Consider the following 21,504-nt stretch of genomic DNA (forward strand, 5'->3'; position numbering starts at 1 on the left):
TACCCAGGCTCCTTCCCTGTTTCTCTGTGCTAGGAGGGACAAGTCCTCCTGCTGTGACTGTGGAGAAGGGATGCGGCAGGTTCAGGGTCAGACGTGCTCCCCATCACCTCCTGTCTGTGTTCCTGGCAGCAGGGAGCTCTCCTGCTCTCCCTCTGTTCTCACCTGGCTCCCTGTCCAGACCCAGCAGGAGGGTTGGTGCAGCTGGGAAGTGGATGGGGTGAGGAGGCTGGGAAGTGTTTCCTGGTGCCCAGTGGCTCCCTGTTGTCACCAGAGTGCAGGGACACGAGTGGGAGGCTGGACTGCTGGCACTACAGCTGTGTCACAGTCAGGCAGCTGAAAATACCCGTGCAGCTATGGCCTCACCTCCATTCCAGGGAAAGTTTCCCTGGAAGTGTTGCTTTGGTTTGGTCAGGAGGACGACTTGTCTATGGGCCTTTTAGTCTGAAATAGGAATTTTCCTCTGGTGGTTCACAGTGCTCACTTCTTTCAAAAGCGGTAACGACAACTGTAAAAATATCAGAGTGAAAAGGTAAATTTGGGAAAAAGTCTTACGCCATTTAGTCTCTTTCATGTTGATTTTTATTAGTTTGACGTTTCTAAACAGGACAATCCATCCCAGTGGATTTCTGCCTGGCAATGCAGAAGACCCTCCTCATGGCTTTCAGCAACAAAGAAAAACCTGCCTTCTTGCCATGCATATCTGAAAGTTGGCTAGAGTCAAAATTACTTATTTAAAATATATAGGTCACTTACTCACTATTAGAGGCCTGCTAGTTATTTTCTGTCTGCTCAAGTGTTCAGAAATATTTGGGCTCGCTCTGTCTTTCTGTCTGTCTGTCTTTCTCCTCATTGTAATATATTTTTTGAAGTCTCGCCTTTCCATTTTTTGTCTTGAAAGTAAAAGAAGAAACGCGTCCAATCCTCACTTTGTTACTGTTGTGGCTGCTGACAAAATTGCTGTGATTTTTTTTTTTTTTTTGGTGGGGGGGGGGGTGGGAGGGGGAAAGAAAAAAGGGGGAGAAAAAAAGACAACAGCTACATTCCTGATTTTATTTTTCCATAGGAAAGCTCCAGTTCCCTCAAGACAATGCTCGGCCTCAAAGGCGAACCCTGGTGTTTCTGGTCGCTGAGGTGAGCTTACCTACAAAGGAGCAGGGCACCGCATCAACACCCAGTGACGAAAGGTGCGAAAAGCTGTTCTGAGGATGTGGGTATTTTAATTGTTGCTGTTATTACTTGTTTATTTTGCCATCTCAGTGGGCAGCGGACGAGCCGTGCTGCGGGCCGGCCGTGTCCGGGCGCTGCCCCTTGGCGGGGAGGGGGTCCCGGCGGGCTCCGGCCGTGACCCCGGCAGGGAAGCCGTGCTCCAGCCGCCTCGGCGTGGGGAGCCTGTGCCGCACTGGGAAATGCAGCAGCGCTCGCTCGCTCCCTCCCTCCCTGCCCGGGGGGGTGAAGTGCGAGGCAGCGGGAGGAGCCGTGCGTGTCTCCGTGTGTGTGTGTGTGTGTGTGCGAGTGCGAGCAGCGCCGTGGCCGCCGCGTTTCCTGGTGCCTGCTCCCTGACCCCAGTGGCAGCCCCGCTCACTGCACCGCCGCTCCCGCAGCCGCTCCCGCAGCCGGAGCCCAGCCGGAGCCAGGGCCGCCGCCGCCGGGCGCCGCCGCGGGGTCGGGCGCAGGCTCTGCCCCGGCCGCGCCCCCGCAGCCCCATGGAGCGGCCCCGCTGCCCGCGCTGAAGGCATCCCCGGCCCGCCCGCAGCGGCAGCCTGCGGAGGGAAGGTGAGCGGCCCCGGGCCGGTGTCGGGAGCAGGGGGGCACGGCGAGGGCAGCGGAGCACAAAGCGGCGGGTTAGAGGTGCCGTGTCATGGGCGACAGCGGAGGGGGGCGGGCGGCAGCTCCGGCGGCGGCGCCGGTCCAGCCTCCCGCGAACAATGCTGAGCGTGAACGCGGCCGCCCGCGCCCCCGCCGTGACCGCCCGAGCCCGCCGGGTCGGGTCGGGTCGTGTCGGTGCGGCGGCGGCGGCGCTTCCCCGCAGCCGAGGCGGCGGTGTCGGCGGCGCTGAGCGAGCCTGCCCTGCTCCGCTGCCCAGGCCGTGCCCCGCTGCCCTCCGCCGCTGCCCGGCCGGGCGCAGGGGCGGCGGCGGCGGGGTCGGGGGCGGGTTGCGGCGGCGGGGCCGGCAGGGTAGGCCGGGAGCATTGTGCTGGCTGGGGCCAGCGGGCGGGCGCAGCGCCGAGCAGCCCGGCGGGCGCGGAGGGAGCCGGCGATGGGGGGAGGCGAGGGGGGGACACGCCGCAAAAGTAAGGAGGGAAAGGCGGGTTGGCTCGGCGTCGCCCGGCGGAGTTGCCCCTCGCCCTTTCGGCGGCAGAGAAGCCGCTTTGAAACCCTGATCCCGGAGGCCTCAGACACTTGGAGCCCTTGGAGGGGTCGCGGGCGCGGTGCCGGGGTCGGCCCCACCGCGATAAAAAGCGGCGGGCATCACACCCCCGCCCGTGCCCGCCGCGCTCGCCCGCGGCTGCTGTGGAGTTCATCGCATCCCTCCCCCGAACCGAGCATCCTCCCCCCCCCCCAGCCCTTTCGGTCCGTGGCACGGCGGGGACGGGGGCGATGCGAACTTTGTGCGGCGCGGCACGTACGGCGCAGACGGGGCAGAAATGCCCCCCGGTGCCGCGGGGCGGGGGCAGGGCAGGGGGCGCGGGGCGGGGGCTGCGGCACACGCCGGGACGGGGCCGCGCCGGAGCCATTGGCCACCCGGAGCCATCAATCACCGCGGGGCGAGCCCGGCGCCCCGCGGGGCCGCGGCCGGGGCGGGCGGAGGCGGGGAGCGGCCGGAGCCCAGGTACCGGGGGTCGGGGCGGGGGGACGGGACGGGGCGGGGGTCGGGGTCCGCCCCCCGCCCCCGCTGGCTCCGCCGGGCTCGGTGGGGAGCTGGAGCGCGGAGTTGTCCGCCAAGTGCAGCGCAGCATCTCGGGGAGCGCCGGAGTCCCGCGGGGCCGGGGCGCACCGTGAGTGCCGGGGGCTCCGGGGCTCGGGACCGAGCGCGGCCCCGGGCGGGCGCAGCGTGCTGGCGGTGCAGCAGCGCCGGCAGAGCGCACGGATCACCGGGAGGTGTTGACACGGGCTTAACCCTTCCCGGCTCCTGCCTTTCGGCGTTTGCTGCTGCAGCCCGGGCCCAGCTAGAGGCGAATGTTTGAAATTCAGATGGGCAAGGCGTAAATATTTTATTTGGGGAAATGGGTTTTTCGCGTGCCTTCGTGTGCATGGGCAGAGCTCGTGGGAGCGGCTGACTGTGCGATGTGACGCTACACGGAGATGGACTTACCTGTGCAGATTTCGTGGCAGTTTTCTGACGGGGCGGCAGTGTACCGCTTTACAAATAGCTGCAGGCACGTTTGGGTCAGCCCTGTTCCGAAAAAGCTGCGGTTTGTACCTGTAACACCGGGCAGATGCGTACAATGGCACATCTCCTGTCTTGCTGCCGCTACAAATACACGCTGGAAAAGGATAACAGCCTGTATCTGGGAAAAGGCAACATGCTGAATAAGCGTTATTTGGGTTTTTAATATAGGCATTCTTACTTAAAACTGCCTCGAAAGGTGTGGAAGACACTACGCGTTGTCTTGCTAGATGGGAAAATAATCCAACTTTTATTTTTTTGCACTCATCTTCTGTGAGTAACCTTCCAATAGTGCTCATAGTTGGAGAAAGAAGAATGGTAGCGATTCGAAGAAGTCTCTTTTAATTTCTTTTTCTTTAATCTTGGGCCTAAGATATGTTTGTTTTAAAGTTTTGAAGTGTTCAGCTTCTTTCTTCTATTTTCTTCAGAGACGTTCCCAGTAAAGAAGGTAATAATTAGATACTTCTGATAATTGAGCTGTAGTACTCTATGGAGTATTAAATGGAAATTAAGAGAATTGACACAGAAGCCAGCTTCAAATTATCATTTCTTTTTACCCCTAGTCTGGCATTTGTTGTTGAGTTTAATTTTAAAAGGCTGCTTTGTTCAGCTTTGTCTCAGTTTAAGTACAGATTTATTTTTAAGATTAAAGATTAGAACAATGGGAAGCAATTGCAGCTTATACACTTATAATCTTACTGAGAGTCAACTTAAAAGTATTTAATACAGCTGTCTCAGTGTCCTCTTGTCATTTGTTTTATGCCAGTTAGTTGTAATTTCTTTCTGGACTGCTACAAACATTGTAAAAAAAATGGCTATTATCTTTAGGTATAATTCATTCTCATGAACAAATTAGATTTTTCTTCCATGAGTGAACTATAATATGAAATTTAATGTTCTGACCTTTCTTATGCTGGGTTGCTGAAAACAGTGTCATTTAGCTTTTCTGATATCCCAAGCATATTTTTTGTTGTTGATTTAATGCATTTTTTTTATATTGTTGTTTTAATTGCAGAAAAAACCCAACATTATATGTGTAATTTTCTCACTACTTCTTAATGTATGAAGGCTCCAAAGTTCTTGCAGTGTAAAATAAAAACTCCTTATTATTTTTTTTTTCCCTGGGAGCTCTGATGGCCTGTCTTGTTAATGACAGTCATTTCTCTGGCAGGAAGATGTTTTCATTTGTATTTACTTCTCAGTACAGGCCAATTATGCTGTTCTGCGTTGTGCACTCTTCTTAGTTTCTATCTCAAAAGAACTGCAGCACTTGAAACAGGACTGCAGTTTGAAGCAGGTGTTGTGTTTACTATTATGCAAAATAACACTAAAATATAATTGTAAAGGAAATTCGAGAAACAGCTGCAAACTTGGCGTGGTAACCACTACAGCTCTTGCAGCATCTTACATCACATCTAGCACAGCAAAGATGTGTTCCAGCAAAGCTCACCCCTGCTGATTTTTGCTGCTGAAACCTTGTTGTCATGAGAGAGGTCCATGAGGTCTCACAAGGGAGGACCAGGCTGTAACCACAGTTACAATGCTCTACCATCTCCAGTGACAGTTTTGAAATCCATGCTTTAACTTTTAATTTCGTCTTCATCTTTTTCTTTTAATTTTTTCCTTTTACTTTTTTCCTTCCAATACTAAAGAAGATGAAGGATAGAATCCAGTTGCTAGAATGAAGGTTGCGGGATGTCTTAACCCAGCCGACATATGGAAGCCTACATAGGCCTGAGGTGGTAAAATAGTAAAATAAATGGCCTATAGCAGGCCATCTGCCATTTACAGAGCGTTTTCATCATGTCTCGTGCCAAACTGGAAATTACTCTTTGTATTAAAAATATATTTGGAATACAAATCAAAGGTTTCAAATGCTCAGTGTTACACATGGCAAGCACATTTCTGTCTGGGAGCTAGAGAAGCCCAGGGAAATTGCACTGGAAAAATATTGCTTGGTTTGGTGCTCAGGGCTCAAGTCATTCTCTTCTCTTTCCCATCTCTTTGTCTTCTCAGTAAGCAAGGATTTACTTTTGTGAAATGCACTCCAGGTAGGAAAAGTCCACTCTTGCACGTGGCAGCTAAAGGGAGGAATGTCAGCGGGTTCCGAGAGTGGGGATTTCATGCAAGTCCTTGCAGCTAGCCCCAGCTGAGGATCTGCCTCATAAACGGGGCTTTTACAGAGTTGCTCATCTTGAAAGTATCCTCCGACCATCATCTGATCAGTTCCCGATCCTCAGGACACGGACCGAGACACCGGAGCCCACGTTTTGCCCAGGGAGCTCAGCTGAGCGTGTTTGGGAGGTTCTGGCTCTTGGGCTGTGCTGGTAGCACAGCACACACCCAGGCCTAACGCAAAATGTGTTTAAGAGCACTCTGAAGAAGCCAGACAGGGATGCACAGAGAGGGAAGAGCCTTTTTCTTTCACCTTGTGCAGAAACGTGCATAAAATCGCGCTGTAATCAGATAAATCATTGCTGTCTGCTGACAGTGGATCCCAACCAGGTTCAGCGCTAGCGAGCTATAATGTGGATATTTTGTTAACATTGCCTAGATACTCACCTTCCTCTGGGCACATAAGCGCCTCGATTCAAAGTATTTGGGTGTGCCTTTTGCTATGCAATGGTAACGTGTTCTCTACATCAGTTTCTTGCAAGTTTCTCAGTTGTTAGTGCTCTAAAGCTACAGCAGCGGCTTGAAAACAAGTGTGCAGGTTTGTGGAAAGTCCTCTGTCCTTCGGGAAGCTGGCTCCACTTGTGAGTTTTCGTGGTTGCAATTAAACGCAAGATGTTATTTAAAATCGAGGATATGAAATGAGGAGTATTTAAGTGCAGCTTTCAACACAGATATGTTATTCCCCCTTCCCCCACCCCCTGAAGATAAAGCCTTACTTTAAGCATTCATCGTTTGGATGTGTCTGATGACGATGGAGCTGGATGATGAGGTAATTAAAAAAAAAAAATGAATAGTAATGCGTGGAGAGGGGTGATGGGTACATGAGGAATTATAGAAAAAGATCTCAAATCTGAATAGATCTCAAATCTGAATGGAAGTCAGGAGAGTGTAGAGCACTGGGTCAGGGTGTGTTTACATCTCATGGCTTACAGCAGCGTGTGCTGTCTGTCTCTCCTGGCAGAGGTCACGGAGTTGATGCGGAGCTGCTGGGAGTCGGGATCTGCCCGGACCACAATGCCCTGCCCTGCCCCTGGCCTTGGGAAGCTGTGAGCTGCTCATGTCCATAAGGAGGAAGGATGGCTCATGGAATTCCTTCACAAGGCAAAGTTACCATAACGGTGGATGAGTACAGCTCCAACCCAACGCAGGCGTTCACACACTACAACATCAACCAGAGCCGCTTCCAGCCTCCCCACGTGCATATGTGAGTATTCCCCCTGTGTGCCTGCTGCGTGCCTGACACCGGGACTGCTGCTCGGGGAGAGGCTGCCAGACTGGGAAACTGCCTTAGTTAGCCACGGGATCTAAAAGGCAGAATGGTCAGCAGCTTTTGGACCCGGTGTGTCCGAGGGGTGAGGTGCCGGGCTCCGTCCTCTCCTGGATGGAGGCGCTCGGTGCCATCACCTCGGTGGGATGGTGGGGCTCGATGGGTGCCACCACCTCGGTGGGATGGTGGGGCTCGATGGGTGCCACCACCTCGGTGGGACTCGCCCCGTGCTCTCAAGCTTGTCACTTCACTGCTCTGGCTTTCACTCGCCTGAGGGACCCCTTGCTTTAAGATTTAAGCTCCCTTCCCCCAGCGCTTACACTCAGCTGCGAAATAGGCCTAATTGGGACTAATTGTCCCCCCCCCCCCCATCAGAGCATCCTTTGTCCTCCTGGTTGGAGCGGAACGTGTGCCGAATTCCGCATTCCACCCGCGACCTGCCGCACAAAGGAGCCGGGGCTGCCCCGCGGCTCCTCCGAAGGGCTGCGAGCCCTCCCTGCAGCCGCAGCCCTGCGTGGTGGGCAGCTGCAGGTTCCTGCTGGCCTCACCTCGGTATTCCTGGCTGCTGTGGCACCCTGGCGGCACAATGGGCTGCTGGCTCAGCACAGCACCAGCTCCAACTCTGAATTTCCTTCCCATTGTTTAGCGGGGGTTTGATCTTTATCGGTTATTTATGTGAAGGTTCTTTTTCTTTTAGCATTAATAGACTGAAAAGCACGTGAAACTAAAACAAAGCCGACATCCCTGGACATCCTGCGAGCCATTGTTAGGCAGGATTTTGAACCATGTCGCACTATTGAATTTGATAAGGATTTTGCATAATAAGGGGGGAAAGTTGTATGGTACTTCATTGCATTTTTGTTATGTAGAAGCCTGCCGGAAGAGTCACAATGTAGGAGTTCAGCACCTTCTAATAGGATTTCTTGTGGTCACAATGTTCCTAAAGGCAACTTTAGGAAGGATGCTGAGTGTCTGTGTGCCTTCACTTTTCAAGGTGGAAAACTTTCCATTAATTACATTTGATTTATTAGTACCGCGGTGATGGAACTTTGATTTTAGAAACATTTCCATGTCTCGATTCACTTTTTAGACCTTTTGCCAGCAAACTCCTGTTGCGTGTTTTGCACTCCAGGCTGTGCTTCTGACTGACATTAAATACAAATCTTATTTAGAGAATGAATTCAAAGCAAACAAAAGAAAATCATAAGGCAGTTGTAAAGAACCCCTTCCTATTGACATTGACTTCAGTGGGAGCTGAATTTAAGACTAAGTGTGGTGTTCAAAACTGTAAGAATTGTTCATGCTTTGTTTAAAAACCTCACAAACATACAGGCATTCCTCTAAGGGATAGTGTAAAATGATACTAACTTGATGAATGTCTTGAAGGATACTTGTTTGGAAAAACTGTGTAGTTGAAATAAACACCAAAACTTCAAAGTGCGGTACAGTGACAGAATTTTAAATAATTTTAAACTTAAATACTGCAACTTTCTTAAAATCAGAAATTTGGGTTCAGCAGAAGGTGTGGCACATGAAAGGGAGATCAGAATTTGGAAAAACTGGCAACGAATTGGTCTCAGATCCACAGTGGAAGCAGACAGAAATGTTCCAGAGCAGGAGGTGAGTTCATAAGTCTGGGTAGCAAATGGCAGATTTTAGAAAACCTGTTGAGAAAGAAAAGAGGGGCTCCTACCAGGTGGGCAGAGGAAAGCAAGGAAGTGAAGATCTGAGTGTGCTGAGGGTTTGTGTGATGTGAGAACAGCAGAGTTGTTGCTGGGGAGGAGAAGCTGGATTGTGTGGTAGCTTCGGATGGACTCTTTGTCTTTTTAATGTATTGTAGTGGAAGTTTTGTGTGTTCATCTGAAAGAGGTTGTCATCAAGTGAGAAATCTTAACAGAAAATTGGTAAAAGCAGTATTAACAAAGAAGCCATGATCTTTTTACCCTGTTTTGGCTCTGTTAGTGCTACATTGCTGCAGCTGCCAGGATTGATTTGATTTGGTTTTACAGTCTGCTTTTCTTTGCTGCTGTCTTTTAGAGTAATGCATGTGTGTGGTTTGTTGGTTTCTTTTTGGTTGGTTGGTTGTTTTTTTCCCTAAGAGGGGGTTTGAAGAGACTTTATTCTCTGGTGAAAAATTTATTTTAAAAATCGTGGGATGAAGAGAAATGAGTGAAGCAACATGGGAGCTGAGTTTTGTGACATGTATGTGAACAGCAGGGCAATCTATTGCTGCATGCCATAAATCAGGAGCTCGTGCTGCTTGAGGACAGTGTTCTTTGCTAAAGGAAATACTGCTTTTAGAAGTAATTTCTCTATGGTTGTGCATCTTCCTGTGCAAAGGTGAGAAATGTCTTCCTGGCTCCCACTGAGCCATTGACAGGGTCCTGTATCCTTTGGGCCTAACTCTGATTTCACAGAGAGCAGAGTCCAGCATTACCTCCTGTAAGGCACTACTGGCACTGCTTTGCCAGTTCACATGTCCTGGGCTGCTTCTCACACTTTTATTTTGTGCCTTTCATGTAGTTCAATCAGCTGGGATAGAGTTCTCTTATCTTTATATGTATTTTTTATACTCCTTAGTCAATTTGTTTAAGCGTAGTGTCAGTTAACAGCAGAGTATTTATTACAGCTCCCTTTGCTTGGGCTGGCAGCAGCAGCAGCTTTGTCAGTATAGCTTCTGAATCAGTTTGTCCAACCATTTCATTTAATTTAATTGTGTTTCTCTCCTAATTAGTGTTTGAACAGGTATTCTAAAGGCAATTTTTGCTGCACAATTGTTTTGCATAAAGGGATGTAATCTTAAATATTATTTTGTCTTCTTGAAGCGATGCTCCCACCCACAGGATTCAGTTACTCTCTGACTGTTACAAAGTGTTTGTATTTAAATGCTTTGTCCAATTAGTGTTTACCTTCAGTTAGTTTTAATTAACAGCATCATCTTAGTTCCCTGCTTTCAAGGGCATCTGCAAAATAATAAATAACTATAATATTATGGTTATTAATATTATAATACCTATAATATGCTTCTCTGTGGTTCATGTTGATTACTATTTTTTTGTGAGTTTTCATACTTCGAAATTTCTTGGCAAGAATTGTGACTTAAAGAGGGAAGTGCTCCTTAGGTGTGTAAGAGTGTGTTTGAGGGTTTTTTGGATGTTTGTTTATTTATTTTTAAACCAAACCAGCTTTTAAGCTTGTTTAGACTTTTAAAATATTCTGTATCAGCTTCCTAGCAGTGGTTCCAATAATACCAGTGAGCAGCAGTGGGACGCAGCCTGGGGATAAATTCAAATGAAAAACTACTTCCTTAGTTTTTAACCAGACGAAAATCTTCCTGTTTAGGTACAACACCCCATTTACTTGCAGAGGGAAAAAAAAAAAAGAAGAGTGAAATAAACCTTGTGTATGTATTATGGAAAATGCCCCTTTGGGCAGGCCTGTCTGGTGAGGATGAGGGAGTTTTGTGAAGATAAAATAGCTGCAGGCTGAGCCTTTTGGAGGAGTGGTGGCTTCTTTTTTAGGGTAGTTTGAATGCATGTGAACACTTTGATATGGCTTAAATTCAATAATAGGGGAGTAAGAAAGAGGTTCCTATGCCAGAGCAAAAGTCCTCTAAATAAGTTTATTCATACCTGGAGATATATTTTTCAATCTGTAACTATATAATTTTACTGCCTTTTCTGTACTAGAGCACTCCCTCACGTGAATGTTTTCATTTTAAAACAAAGAGTATAAGCACAGTTTTATATTGGTAGAAATATATGTCTGGTTGAATAAAGTACATAAATGTCTGTATGTAAATACATATATATAAAATCTGAAACATCAAAGTAGGGTACAGTGACAGAATTTTAAATAATTTTTAACTTAAATACTGCAACTTCCTCAAAATCAGAAATTTAAAACAAAATTTTGGTTTAAAATCAGAATATAATAATAATAAAAAAATAAAAGCACAGCTGTTTGATCATAGAAGAAAATACTTTCAGCTGTGATGAAACCTGACATTGTTAGAAGCCAGAGATGTTATTAGACTGCTAACCTTGACAGAGAGGATCTTGGTTTCTTTTTTTTTTTTCCCCTTTTCTTGAGGAAACCATTCTGCATTTAATGGGCTTTATAAACTCCCCCTGAGATTAGAGGGAAATGATGCATTTGATTTGCAGCATTCCCCAATTTTGTTTCGTGTAAGGTGTGTGATATTCAGCGGGAGGGGAAAAGAGTTGGCCTTAGCAAAATATGAACTCACTTGACATTTAGAGAAAAGTGGAGCTGGTACATGTAATGTTATTGGTTGAGAGAAAAAGAGATTCAGTCTTACAGCAGTCAGCTGTGTGACTGGCCAGGCTGCTTCAGCTGCTGCTTGTAGTTTTGCTGGAAATTGCTGCTCTGGCCATTAGTTACACTTCTTTTCTTTATTTTTACAAAAGCATGCAAAGCTTGTAACTATTCAGGTTTCTTTTCACTACTTATTTTTCCAAATAAATAAATAAACAAATAGATATTTACTATTAAATAAATATATAAACACATGTATAATATATATTTATAATAAATATATTTATTATAATATTTAATATTATTAAATATTACCTATTATAAATATATAATAAATACACTCTGAAACAATCAAGTGACATTTAAGCTCTAGTTGTAGAATGAGTGCACTTAAACCAGGGATTTTTTTCCTGGGGTCAGGGCTCATGATCATCTCACCTTGGTGCAGGTTTAGTCTCCCTGTCTGCTCCCTTGTCATTAAAAAAACTCTGTTACTAGTCCTGTGCATGTCTGTGTGAGAGATCTCTGCCATCTCACTGATCGTACACTGTTCAAAGTTACTCGTGCAAAAAATGTAAGCAGCGCCTAAGATCTAAACTTAAATTTTAGGTGTAAAATGAAAATTACTTTTTAAAGAAGCGACACTTATTTGGGGTGCTGGAGTGTGGAGCGTATTGGAAGCGTTCATACAGTGGTGGTGTAAGGCTCAGTTTTGTAATTAAAATTCAAATTTAGGCCCCTTGTATTGAGTTTATTCAGTGCAGTCATCGTATGATAAGCACTCTTGAAAATGTGATTAAATTTCTGACCTTTCTTTTTGTCATTGTAAAAAGGAGTAATATCAGACTGCCTTTAAAAAAATAGCCTGACATCCTTGGAAGGCTAATGCTGTAAAAGTGCCAATATTATTATTATAATAAATGTAGGACAGGTTTAAAATAATTTCTTTTGTCACCACTGCCCTGTTATTACTCTTTCCACATGGCCCTGCCCCAAGACAGGGTTTCAGTTGGTGCTAAGCCCCTCTTGTGCTGGTGGGACCAGGCTGCCAGAGCAGTTTCTGCCTATCAAAATCAGCCCACCAGTCCCTGGAGCTCCTCAGGGCTGCAGGGGGAGATCCCTGCTATGAGGAAAGGCTTCAGAGCTGGACCTGCTGCTCCCTCCTGCCCCAGGAGAGCTGGCAGAGCCTTTTGGGGGCTGCTGGATGGACACTGGCACAGTCCAGGGTGCACATCTCCTTGTAGTAGGGCGAGTTTATTTTATTTTTTTCTTTAATTTGTTTATTCCAATGAGCTACTTTCAGTCATCTCTCTCTTAGTGTAGCCTCACCAGCAGAGGGTCACAGGGGCAGCCAGTGTGATCTTAACTTGCTGGATTTTTTTTTTTTTTTTTTAATATCTTTAGCAATTAACATACTGGTTTATATTGTGGTGGACCTGGCAGTGCTAGATTAATGGTTGGAGTTGATAATCCAGCCTAAGCAAATCCATAATTCAGTCACAGTTTCCTCTTAATTAAAAACAACCACACAGTAACACAAGCCTTAAGCTACAATACACCACCTAAAAATTGCAACCTTCATGGCCCACATCAAAACTGAAGATAAATGGGTAAGACTTGAATTTCCAAATCCCAGCAAACAAGCTGTTTCTGCTGAAATAGCTGCCATGAGGTATGTGCTCCTGGATCCTCCAGTGGGCAGGGAGAGAAGGAAGGGGAGATTTGTTCACCTTTGGTGCAGAAATAAGACTGCCTAAGATTTTCATTGATGAAAATGAGCTGTTGAAACACCTTGTGGAGTCAGTCTGGCTGCTGCTGGTAAACCCTGAGAGGGAGGAAAGAGAAGTTTTTTGTGTGCATGTATTTATGCTGTATTAATGGTGCAGAGAAGCCTCCAGGTCACAAACTCTTTTTCTCCAAGGCCCCACTCAGTAGCTGAGCGCTGTAAAAGGAAATTTGCATTACCTGATGTGACTCTGGTGTTGACTGTAGGGTTCACTTGGTGGTCAGGCACACTGAGACACAGCTGAGTTGCACTTCCACGTGTATGTACAGCACACAAATGTGCTCTTATCTTTTGGGAGATGCGTGATGGGATCTGGCCAGGAATGCCTTGTGCAGCCGGGGCTCTTGCCACAGTACCTTGTGCTCACCCAGGCAGCTCTTTGCTGTGAAGTAGCTTGACAAAAAACATGGACATACATTGCAATCAGGATGTTGTGCTGTCACTGGAAACTTGCGAATTTATTTTTTTAAAAATACCAGGGCAGGAGGGGTATTGTTGTGGAATTCTTGCAGAATTGGAGCAGGTTCTTGCTTTTCTTTAGTGCTAGAAGGGTGAGATGCAATCTGGCCTGTGAAATAGCTTTTAGGGCGTAGATTTCTGAGCAGAGAGTTAAAAACTAAGTTTGCAAGCCCTGCACTGCAAATCCCACTGGAGAATTTTTGGCTCATGGTTTTCTCCTAGTGGCAGGATGAGGCTGGTCCTCCCTGGCAGCAGTGATGAGGGAGCCTGTTCCCTTTGCTGTGCCACATGGCTGTTCCAGGACAAGTGCTGCAGCTACCTATCACACATCTCATTCTTTTTCTTTTGCAAACCCTTGCTAGATTTTTTTTGTTGGACAAATAAGCGAAAGTTCTATAAACAATGTGAGTTTATTGCCTATGTTATGTGTTAGATTATTATATTGCTTATGTTTGATGCAAGAAATTTAGTGGTGCAAGAAGTTTATTTCAGAAGTGATCAAGAGTTGGTCGTGGATATTGACTTTTTTGTACTCAGTATTGGCATGGTAATTTTTTGTGTTTACATTTCTGATCTTGTGGTCCCAGGGGTAGCTTAATTTTGGAGTCAGTTGCCTAAAATTCAGAAATGGAGGGCTAGCGTGTCTCCCTGTCAAATGAACAGCTTGCTGTTAGATTCTGTGATATGCCATGATGTAACTTGAGAAAATAAATGCTTTTAGGCACAGCAGAAGTACAGCAGGGCAGGGACATGCCTTTAAAACATCTCTGGATGTCTCTAAGGCATCTCTGAGCAGTGAGCTTGTCAAGTTGCTGCTGGGAAGGCAGAGCTGAGCCTGGTGCTGGCATTACCTGCTGGGTAGGAAGTTCCCCCCTGTCCTGCATGGGAAAATCATCCCATTCACAATTCACACCAGGTTTTCCCATGTCCCTGGGAGTGGATTTTCCAGCAAGCTGTGAGTTTTGGTCCTTGGAGCAATGACTTCTTGTTTCCAATGGTTTGACTCATGCTTGGCACGTGCAGCTGCAGCTTGGTGGGCTTGAGGAGGTTGTTGCTGCTTGCAGAGGGTCTGAGAGCAGCTCTGAGCTCCTCTCTGTGATGTCAGTGAACATCAGAGCAGTGCAGAGGAGGCTGCATGCACACGGGCATGCACACACTTCAGAGCAGCTGTTTCAGAACATTGAAACAGCTTGTTTGCTGGGATTTGGAAATTCAAGTCTTACCCCTTTACTTTCAGTTTTAGCGTGGGCAGTGAAGGTTGTGGTTTTTAGGTGGTGTGTTGTAGCTTAAGTTTTGTTTGTTTTTAAGTTTTGGTTGTTTGTGTGGTTGTTTTTACTGAGGAGGAAGCTGTGACTGAATTATGGATTTGTTTAGGCTGGATTATCAACTCCAACCATTAATCCAGCGCTGCCAGGTTCACCACAATATAAACCAGTTATGTTAATTGCTAAAGATATTAAAAAAAAATCCAACAAGTTAAGGTCTCATAAAACAGCAAACATGTGTGCCTTTAAAACAGTGAAGTCAAACCAATTCTGTCTTGTGGTATATGAGACTAGACTCCATTTAATGGATTTTGTTTTGCTGCCTTTTTCAAACAAAAAGTTAGGGTAGGATAAACTTACCCCCAGTAACTTTCTTGGAGCAGTACCAAGTGGTTGGAGCAGAAAACAGCAAGTTTGGGTTCCAAACAATAAAGTTTAGGTATCTGGTGTTGCAGTAATTTTATTTATCTCCTGAAGAGTTGGCCATAAAGCTTGGTCATACCCTTGATAAAGCTGGAGGTTGCTCCCAGCACAGGAGCTGTACGTGTCCTGCAGGATGTTCTGCTTCTGGCTGTCACAGTGCTGTGGATGAGCAGTGCTGAAGCTCCAGGGTGGGCCAGAGGATGGCTGGAGAGCAGGTCACATTCCATAATTCATAATCCCCAAATACAGCTGTCCTCTTCATACCTGATGGATCAGGCCCATTGAATTTCTGCCAACAGAGAGTTCACCTGTGCTCTCCACTGGCAGAAAGATGCTTGCCCTTATCTTTATATGCCCTATTTTATAGTGGGTATATACATTTCTAAATTTAAATTTCTTCATCTAAATCATTATGTGGAGGGGAGTGACAAATAAAATCCCGTCTCCTTTTTTTACTGAAGGATTATTTAAATTACTGTGCAGTGTAGTGTCTTTCAAGGTTTGTTTCTGTCGTGGATTTCATATTCCCAGACCCTCTCTTCCTTGCACCCTGGCTGACATCAGGGCTACAGAGATTCTGCTGGATGTTGACAGGGAAAAAACCAGCACCAGAGGCTTCCTTGCAGCAGAGCCTCCACTTAGTGTAGCGGGCATTAACTTAAATCCAGCACATTAGATTTAAAAGCACACAGCCATTAAGGGGAGCTCTCCTTTCCCAGGAGGGCAGCAGATGGAGAGGGGCAGGGGAGGGAGTGTGAGATACAGGGGCTGCATCTGATGGATCTGGAAGGCAGCAAACTCCCTATTTGCCACGCTGCCCATTTCCCTGCAATGAGGGATTGGGGCTATGGCTGCGAGCAGGAAGGTCAGCACATTGCTGCTGAATGTTTGGCCATTCCATCAGTTTATGGGAAGGAAAAGGTGCTAGTCCAGTATATCTTCCCTCCTGCTCCTTTCATATAAGGAGCACAAAGGAAAAAAGTCATTACTTTTTAATTACTCCAGGCTTCCTCCTTTCTTAAAGCCAATCTTGGCCAGCAGTGAGCATTAACAATGGGTTCTTTGCTCTCCTGTGAATGGTGAAGTAGTAGTTTGGGGGGAAATTATGTTCAGAATTGAAATTTCATGTCATCCAGCATATTTATTAATATTAATAACAAACTATTATAGAATAAAGTAATAATAAATAATAAAAACAGAGGTCTTGTCCTATACTTGTGAAATGCAGTGATTAGTGACATCATTACTGCTTCCCCTGGGACAGGACCTGCTACTTAAAAATACCATATTAAGTGGCTCCCTCAATTTTAAGCAACAATTCTTTCAAGGAGTTATTTTCTCTGGTTGTTAGCAGTGTGCATATAGGATTATGGTAATTGACAGATATTAAGGAAGAGGGAAATTTTGTCTTTGTTGTGTGTTTATTTTGTTAATTTAAAGTCATCCGGGCATTCACTTTTCCTCTGGGCGCAAAGCAGTGAAAAAATTCAAACTAAATAAATGCACAATAATATATGGGAAAAAAAGAGATTTACAACCTGTGTGTAATCTTAGAATTACTTTAAAGTTTTTATATATAATATTTTCCTTTTGATATCTCTCTTGACATTAGTTCAATTTTTTTTTTATAATCTTGTTTGTTAAACAGGGATGTTTGCAAGAGCAATTAATTTTGTTCTGCTCTCGATACTATTCTGTACCTTGAAAGTTTCCACCTATGTACCCTCCTAGGGCTTTTGAGAAAGAGTTATGATTCATATTGTGACTTGTTAGATGTTTTGGAGGCTAATTAAAGTGTTTGTATCAAGTTCTGAAGGCAGTGTTTCTCCTACAAATGCACAGTGAGACAGCACAGAACAAATGCTGTATTAGGAATTTCAGACCCCTTCAGAGAATTAAAATGCTGATGGTAATGCTGGGGGTGGTATATGATTCCCCCCCCTTTTTTTATCTCCACTGTGACCTTTGGTGGTGTTCTGCTCAGCTGCTCTGCATGTGCTGCTGCCTTAATGGAAGGATCACACACACTGCTCCTCTCAGAACCTGGCACAAAACACAGACTTTTAATGCATGGACTTTTCATTTCTTGTTGGTTATCTGTCACCACCACTTTTATGCCTTCGAGAAGGCAGGTTGGTTTAAGAATATTTGCATGTAGAATGAAGTCTTCATTTTCTTTGAGTGAGGACAGAAAGGAAACCCCTGGTCTCACAGAATTAAAATGATCTGTATTTAGGGGGACTTTGTTTTGTCTTCTGGCTCATTCATTTTAGATATCATTATTACAGAGCTTATTTTCCTGAAAAGAATCCTTGCATCCAGTGTAAATTGTTAAGATAAATATTAATTGAGGTTGAAAATTAACTTTGGAGCACCTGGCTTCCTTGAGTCTGTTCATACCATCATTTCATACAGTCACTATTTTCAGTGAGTGCTTCTCTCAGAAGCTTTTTCAGATGTCATTCTACAGCCTGAGAAAGACCTCTTGGGAATAATCTCATTCAGTGGAGAGTTAAAAGGTATGAACTGAAACTCCTGTGGCCAGGAAGTTGGTAGAGGTTTTTAAAATTAATTAGTTCAGATTAAATGGGTTCCTTTAGAAGATTTGGAATAAGACATGGCAATTTTCTGTATATCTGTATATCTTATATCATCTATAAAAAGACAGTGCAATTTCTTTGGGTCCAGACACTTGTATAATAAAATACAGGAGGGATGTACTGGAGATGACCAATACAGAATAAATGGGAGTTGAGAAATGTATAAATGATCTCAAATACCCAGAAATAACCTGAGATAAGCTGTTGGCCTGAGGTGTAATTCTTAGCACACCTTGCACTTATAGCCATATTTACTTTATCACAATTTTGTTACCTGCATATGTGTTTTAAAGACTTTCCTGCCCTAGCATGAAGTGCAGCAGTGTGATGTAGATATCACAGTACTGCTGTGTTGGACTCTCTCTTTTGTGTCTTTGGATGTGTTGTATTATTTTGCTAACAAAAAGGGTTTTCAGATTTTGGACTTTCAGACTTATGCCTTGTAGTTTTTTGCATGGAATCGTGGTCATGCTGACAAAGAGGTTGTTTATAGGAATTAAAGCAGAATTCTTTCTTGTGTTTTGTTGGTTTTTGTGGGGTTTTTTGTTTTGTTTTTTTTTTCTTTTTAAGGCTGCCAGTGGGGTAGAATTTCTGTTTGTTTAGTGTGCTATTAGATAATGAGCTCTGAATGAAAAATCAAGCATCCTGCTGTCTGTCCTCTGAGTCATCTAATCCTAAACAACATGCTCTGCATTCATACAGCATAGACAGTGCTGACAGGTATGTTCAAAGAATTTAGGGATTGTTTTTCCCCTTCTCTATTTTCCAAAGAGAAAGACAGAAATTTAAGAGTTTAAATGTAAATTCTCTGATGGTATAATTGAAGTAATATTATCTATATGATAGATATGTATGTAAAATATTATCTATCTCTACAATTTAATGTTTCATATTTGATATTTTTATATATAGCTATAAAATAAAATATGCATAAAATAATATTTTGATTTTAGCACCCTCCCAAAAGCTGCAGAAGAAACATTTGAATGAAGCATGAAAAAGTTTATTGAACTGTCTCAGTCTGCACTTAGTTTACCTAAATAATTTGGACCTGAAGCAGTGATAATCAAGAAGCCAGGTATAGGAATGGCTCTGTCTGGGAGAACTATGGAAGAGAGAGTAAAATCTGGGCTGTCATAGGTGGTGTAGCCTTGAAGCAGTGGCCAGACAGGGCATAGAAAAAACATTTTCCTATTTGCCTTACTGTAGTGGTTTTGGTCTGTTAATTTAAAATTTCTTTAATTTTGAGATTTTTTTTATTATTTATTATTTTATTTTTTTATGTTGATGAGTGTGGTGGGTTTCAGTGTTGGTTGATTAGATATGTCTTTATTTTTTGTTGTGAGGTAGAAAGACAGGATTAGGAGAAAGGTAAAGTAGGTTTAAAATTTTAAAAGGGGATATAAAGAAAATTTTATTAATAGTAACTAAAAGAAAAAAAGTAGTAAGAATTAAAACAATTTTTTAGAATACTTTTCTTCTCTTTACAACTTTTTTTCTGTTTTTCTGATAATGTAAAGAAACAAACCCTAAAATTTATAGTTAGTTTATTACTTTTAAAATAGTCTTTTTTTAGTTTATTTAGGGAGAGAAGTCTCTCTTCTTAATGTTATGGGGATTGCTCTACAAGATGAAAAAATTAATTTTTTTGTGGTTCTTTTACGAAAACAGTAGCTGCTCAGGGAAATTTCTTATTGTGAAGTTTTCCACAATGTGCTGCTGCCTGTGTTTTTGAAACGCATTGCAGAGCCACACTTGTGCTTTCTCTGGGGAGCCTTGTGCCCGTGGTTTGGATGTGCCCTCTGCAATGTGTGATACAGCTGCCAATTGACCTGACAGCTCCAATCAAGTCAGGAGGTCAGCTGTACAAAGGGAAAAAAGCCATATTCATTAACCCCCGTGTGTCTTCTGGTACTTAGCAGAGGTGGGCTGGGTAATTACAGCAGGGACTTGGAGCTGGATTGAGACATTTTAGGAGGTATTTCCCCCACTGTGAGAATGTGCCTCGGTGATGGCGTGGGGGGGACACCAGTGCCCATGTGCAATTTAAATAGCTCTGGATTCTGCATCATAAATATGCACCGGATGCAGGGGAGGGAAAAAACCCAGCACGTTCTCTCAGGATGCTGTCAGGGCCAAGCAGAATCTCATTAGGGACAACTTCAAAGATCAGTTCCTCATGTCCATAAAAACAAGTGTAAATTATCTTCTGTGAGCCTGCTGTTAGCAGTTGCACTGTTACATTATGCATGTAGCCTAGACTGCACATGGTATCAACAAACTCTACCAGGTTTCATTAGGGCTTCATTTTCATGCAAGGCATGGCCACTTTGCCACTTATTTGTTGTAGTTTTGGCTAATACAGTATTTGACTTAAAATTTCCTGCTGCATTAGCTGTTAGCAGTGACACAGTGCCCAAAAAGGTCTTTTAGGGTTCTACAGTGTTTTTATAGAGCAATGGCATCCAGACAATTCCCTGTATTGACAGCTTTACTTGCTTTCTCATTCTTCTGCTTCCTGCACTCAGAGAGAGAGGGCGGCTGATCCTGACCCTCTTGGAATTAAACTTGAAGGAGCTTTCAGTGATGCTGCTCTGCAGCACATGTCTTAAATGTTTATGAAAATGGTAAAGAGAGTAGAACTTCAATGCTGTGTGCTCTTTCACAGCCCCATCATATACATTTGAAAGGCCAGCTTGTAACTGTTGCTGGGGAAATGTTTTGAAATGGTGAAATGCAGCCCCTGTGCATGGAAGTTTTGTGGCAATTTTCTGTGGGATCAAGATTTCTGAGATTGTGTTCACTGTCCTTGCAGAAACAGTAAGGTGCCATGGAATATTCTCCTGAACTGTATTGCTGAAAAAGGAAAAATACGTTTTTATATTTTTCTTTTCCCGTGGTATTTTTGGCCTTTTTCGTGTGGCTTAATCACTGATGAAAGAAAGTATTCACTTGCACACCTAGCCAAGGCTCACCACTGCCTTTGGGTGATGTTGAACTCCTGCCTGGGCCAGCAATCTGATGTGCACAGTGATTCCTCAAAGACCTGCACCTTGGGGCTGCTGTAGGCTGCTCAAACTAGGTTCTTTTGTAACATCCAGCGTGGCTTGAGTGGTTCAAGCCACTGCTGCTGAGATCAAAACGCCAAGAGGTGTGTGAAGAGAGGTTTTATGAGAGCCACACCACATTTCTCTATGATTTCCCAGCAGGATATAAAGAATTCCCTAACGCTCTTCAAAGTTACAATAATAACGGGAGAGAATTTGTACATCCTGAAGGGTCTGAGTGCACCTATGGGGGGATCAGTGAGAATCTGAGTTTCTGCAGGGCCAGAGCAGTGCTTTTGGAGGGTGCAGAGGGCTGAGCTGCCAGGTGTTGCCGGAGTGGTGGTGATGCAGAGGTTGGTGCAGGGATGCAGAAGTGCCAGCCCGTTTTGCACTGTGGGTCAGTGTGTGCAGAGCCCAGAGGGGCCAACAGGTTTGTCTCAAACACCCATGGTCAGATGGCTGTGGAGCTGGTAATGACAGATTGCTGGTAATGACAGCTGAGGGTTGGTGGTAACACATATTGTGAGAAGGAGCAGGATGTGGCTGGAGCCAGGGGCCATGGGGAGGTAGGCAGCACTTTTCTGGGATAAATACCCTTGTTCTCGTGCCTGGAGATAAGCACAACACAAATGCACAAATGAGATTCATAATGGGCATGGGCTGTAGGGGGGTGGGGACAGGACCACCAAACAGCCCCAATGTCATGCAGCCCATTTCCAGAAAGGTCTAGAAGAACAGACTGTGCATGATCAGTAATTTGCATAGAAAGTGAAAAACGCGTCTCCAGGATGAAGAAAAGGATGAAGAAAAGTTAAA

At 44.8% G+C, this 21,504-nt stretch overlaps 1 protein-coding gene across 6 annotated transcripts in view; it reads left to right on the top strand.

Moving 5' to 3' along the window:
* The first annotated feature begins 1,068 nt into the window (after nucleotides 1-1,068).
* Nucleotides 1,069-21,504, top strand: part of MPPED2 (metallophosphoesterase domain containing 2) — a 109,960-nt gene continuing 89,524 nt past the window's right edge. Inside the window, exons 1-2 of one of the 6 annotated variants that reach the window (XM_031505083.2) lie at nucleotides 1,069-1,184; nucleotides 6,525-6,767. In XM_031505083.2, the coding sequence (XP_031360943.1) occupies nucleotides 6,640-6,767 (128 nt within the window). In that variant the 5' untranslated portion in view covers nucleotides 1,069-1,184; nucleotides 6,525-6,639. The other 5 variants (XM_021536715.3, XM_021536720.3, XM_021536718.3 and 2 more) reach the window with 5 other exon arrangements.

Source organism: Lonchura striata, chromosome 6, assembly GCF_046129695.1.
Source record: "Lonchura striata isolate bLonStr1 chromosome 6, bLonStr1.mat, whole genome shotgun sequence".
In the NCBI taxonomy this organism is placed as follows: domain Eukaryota; kingdom Metazoa; phylum Chordata; class Aves; order Passeriformes; family Estrildidae; genus Lonchura; species Lonchura striata.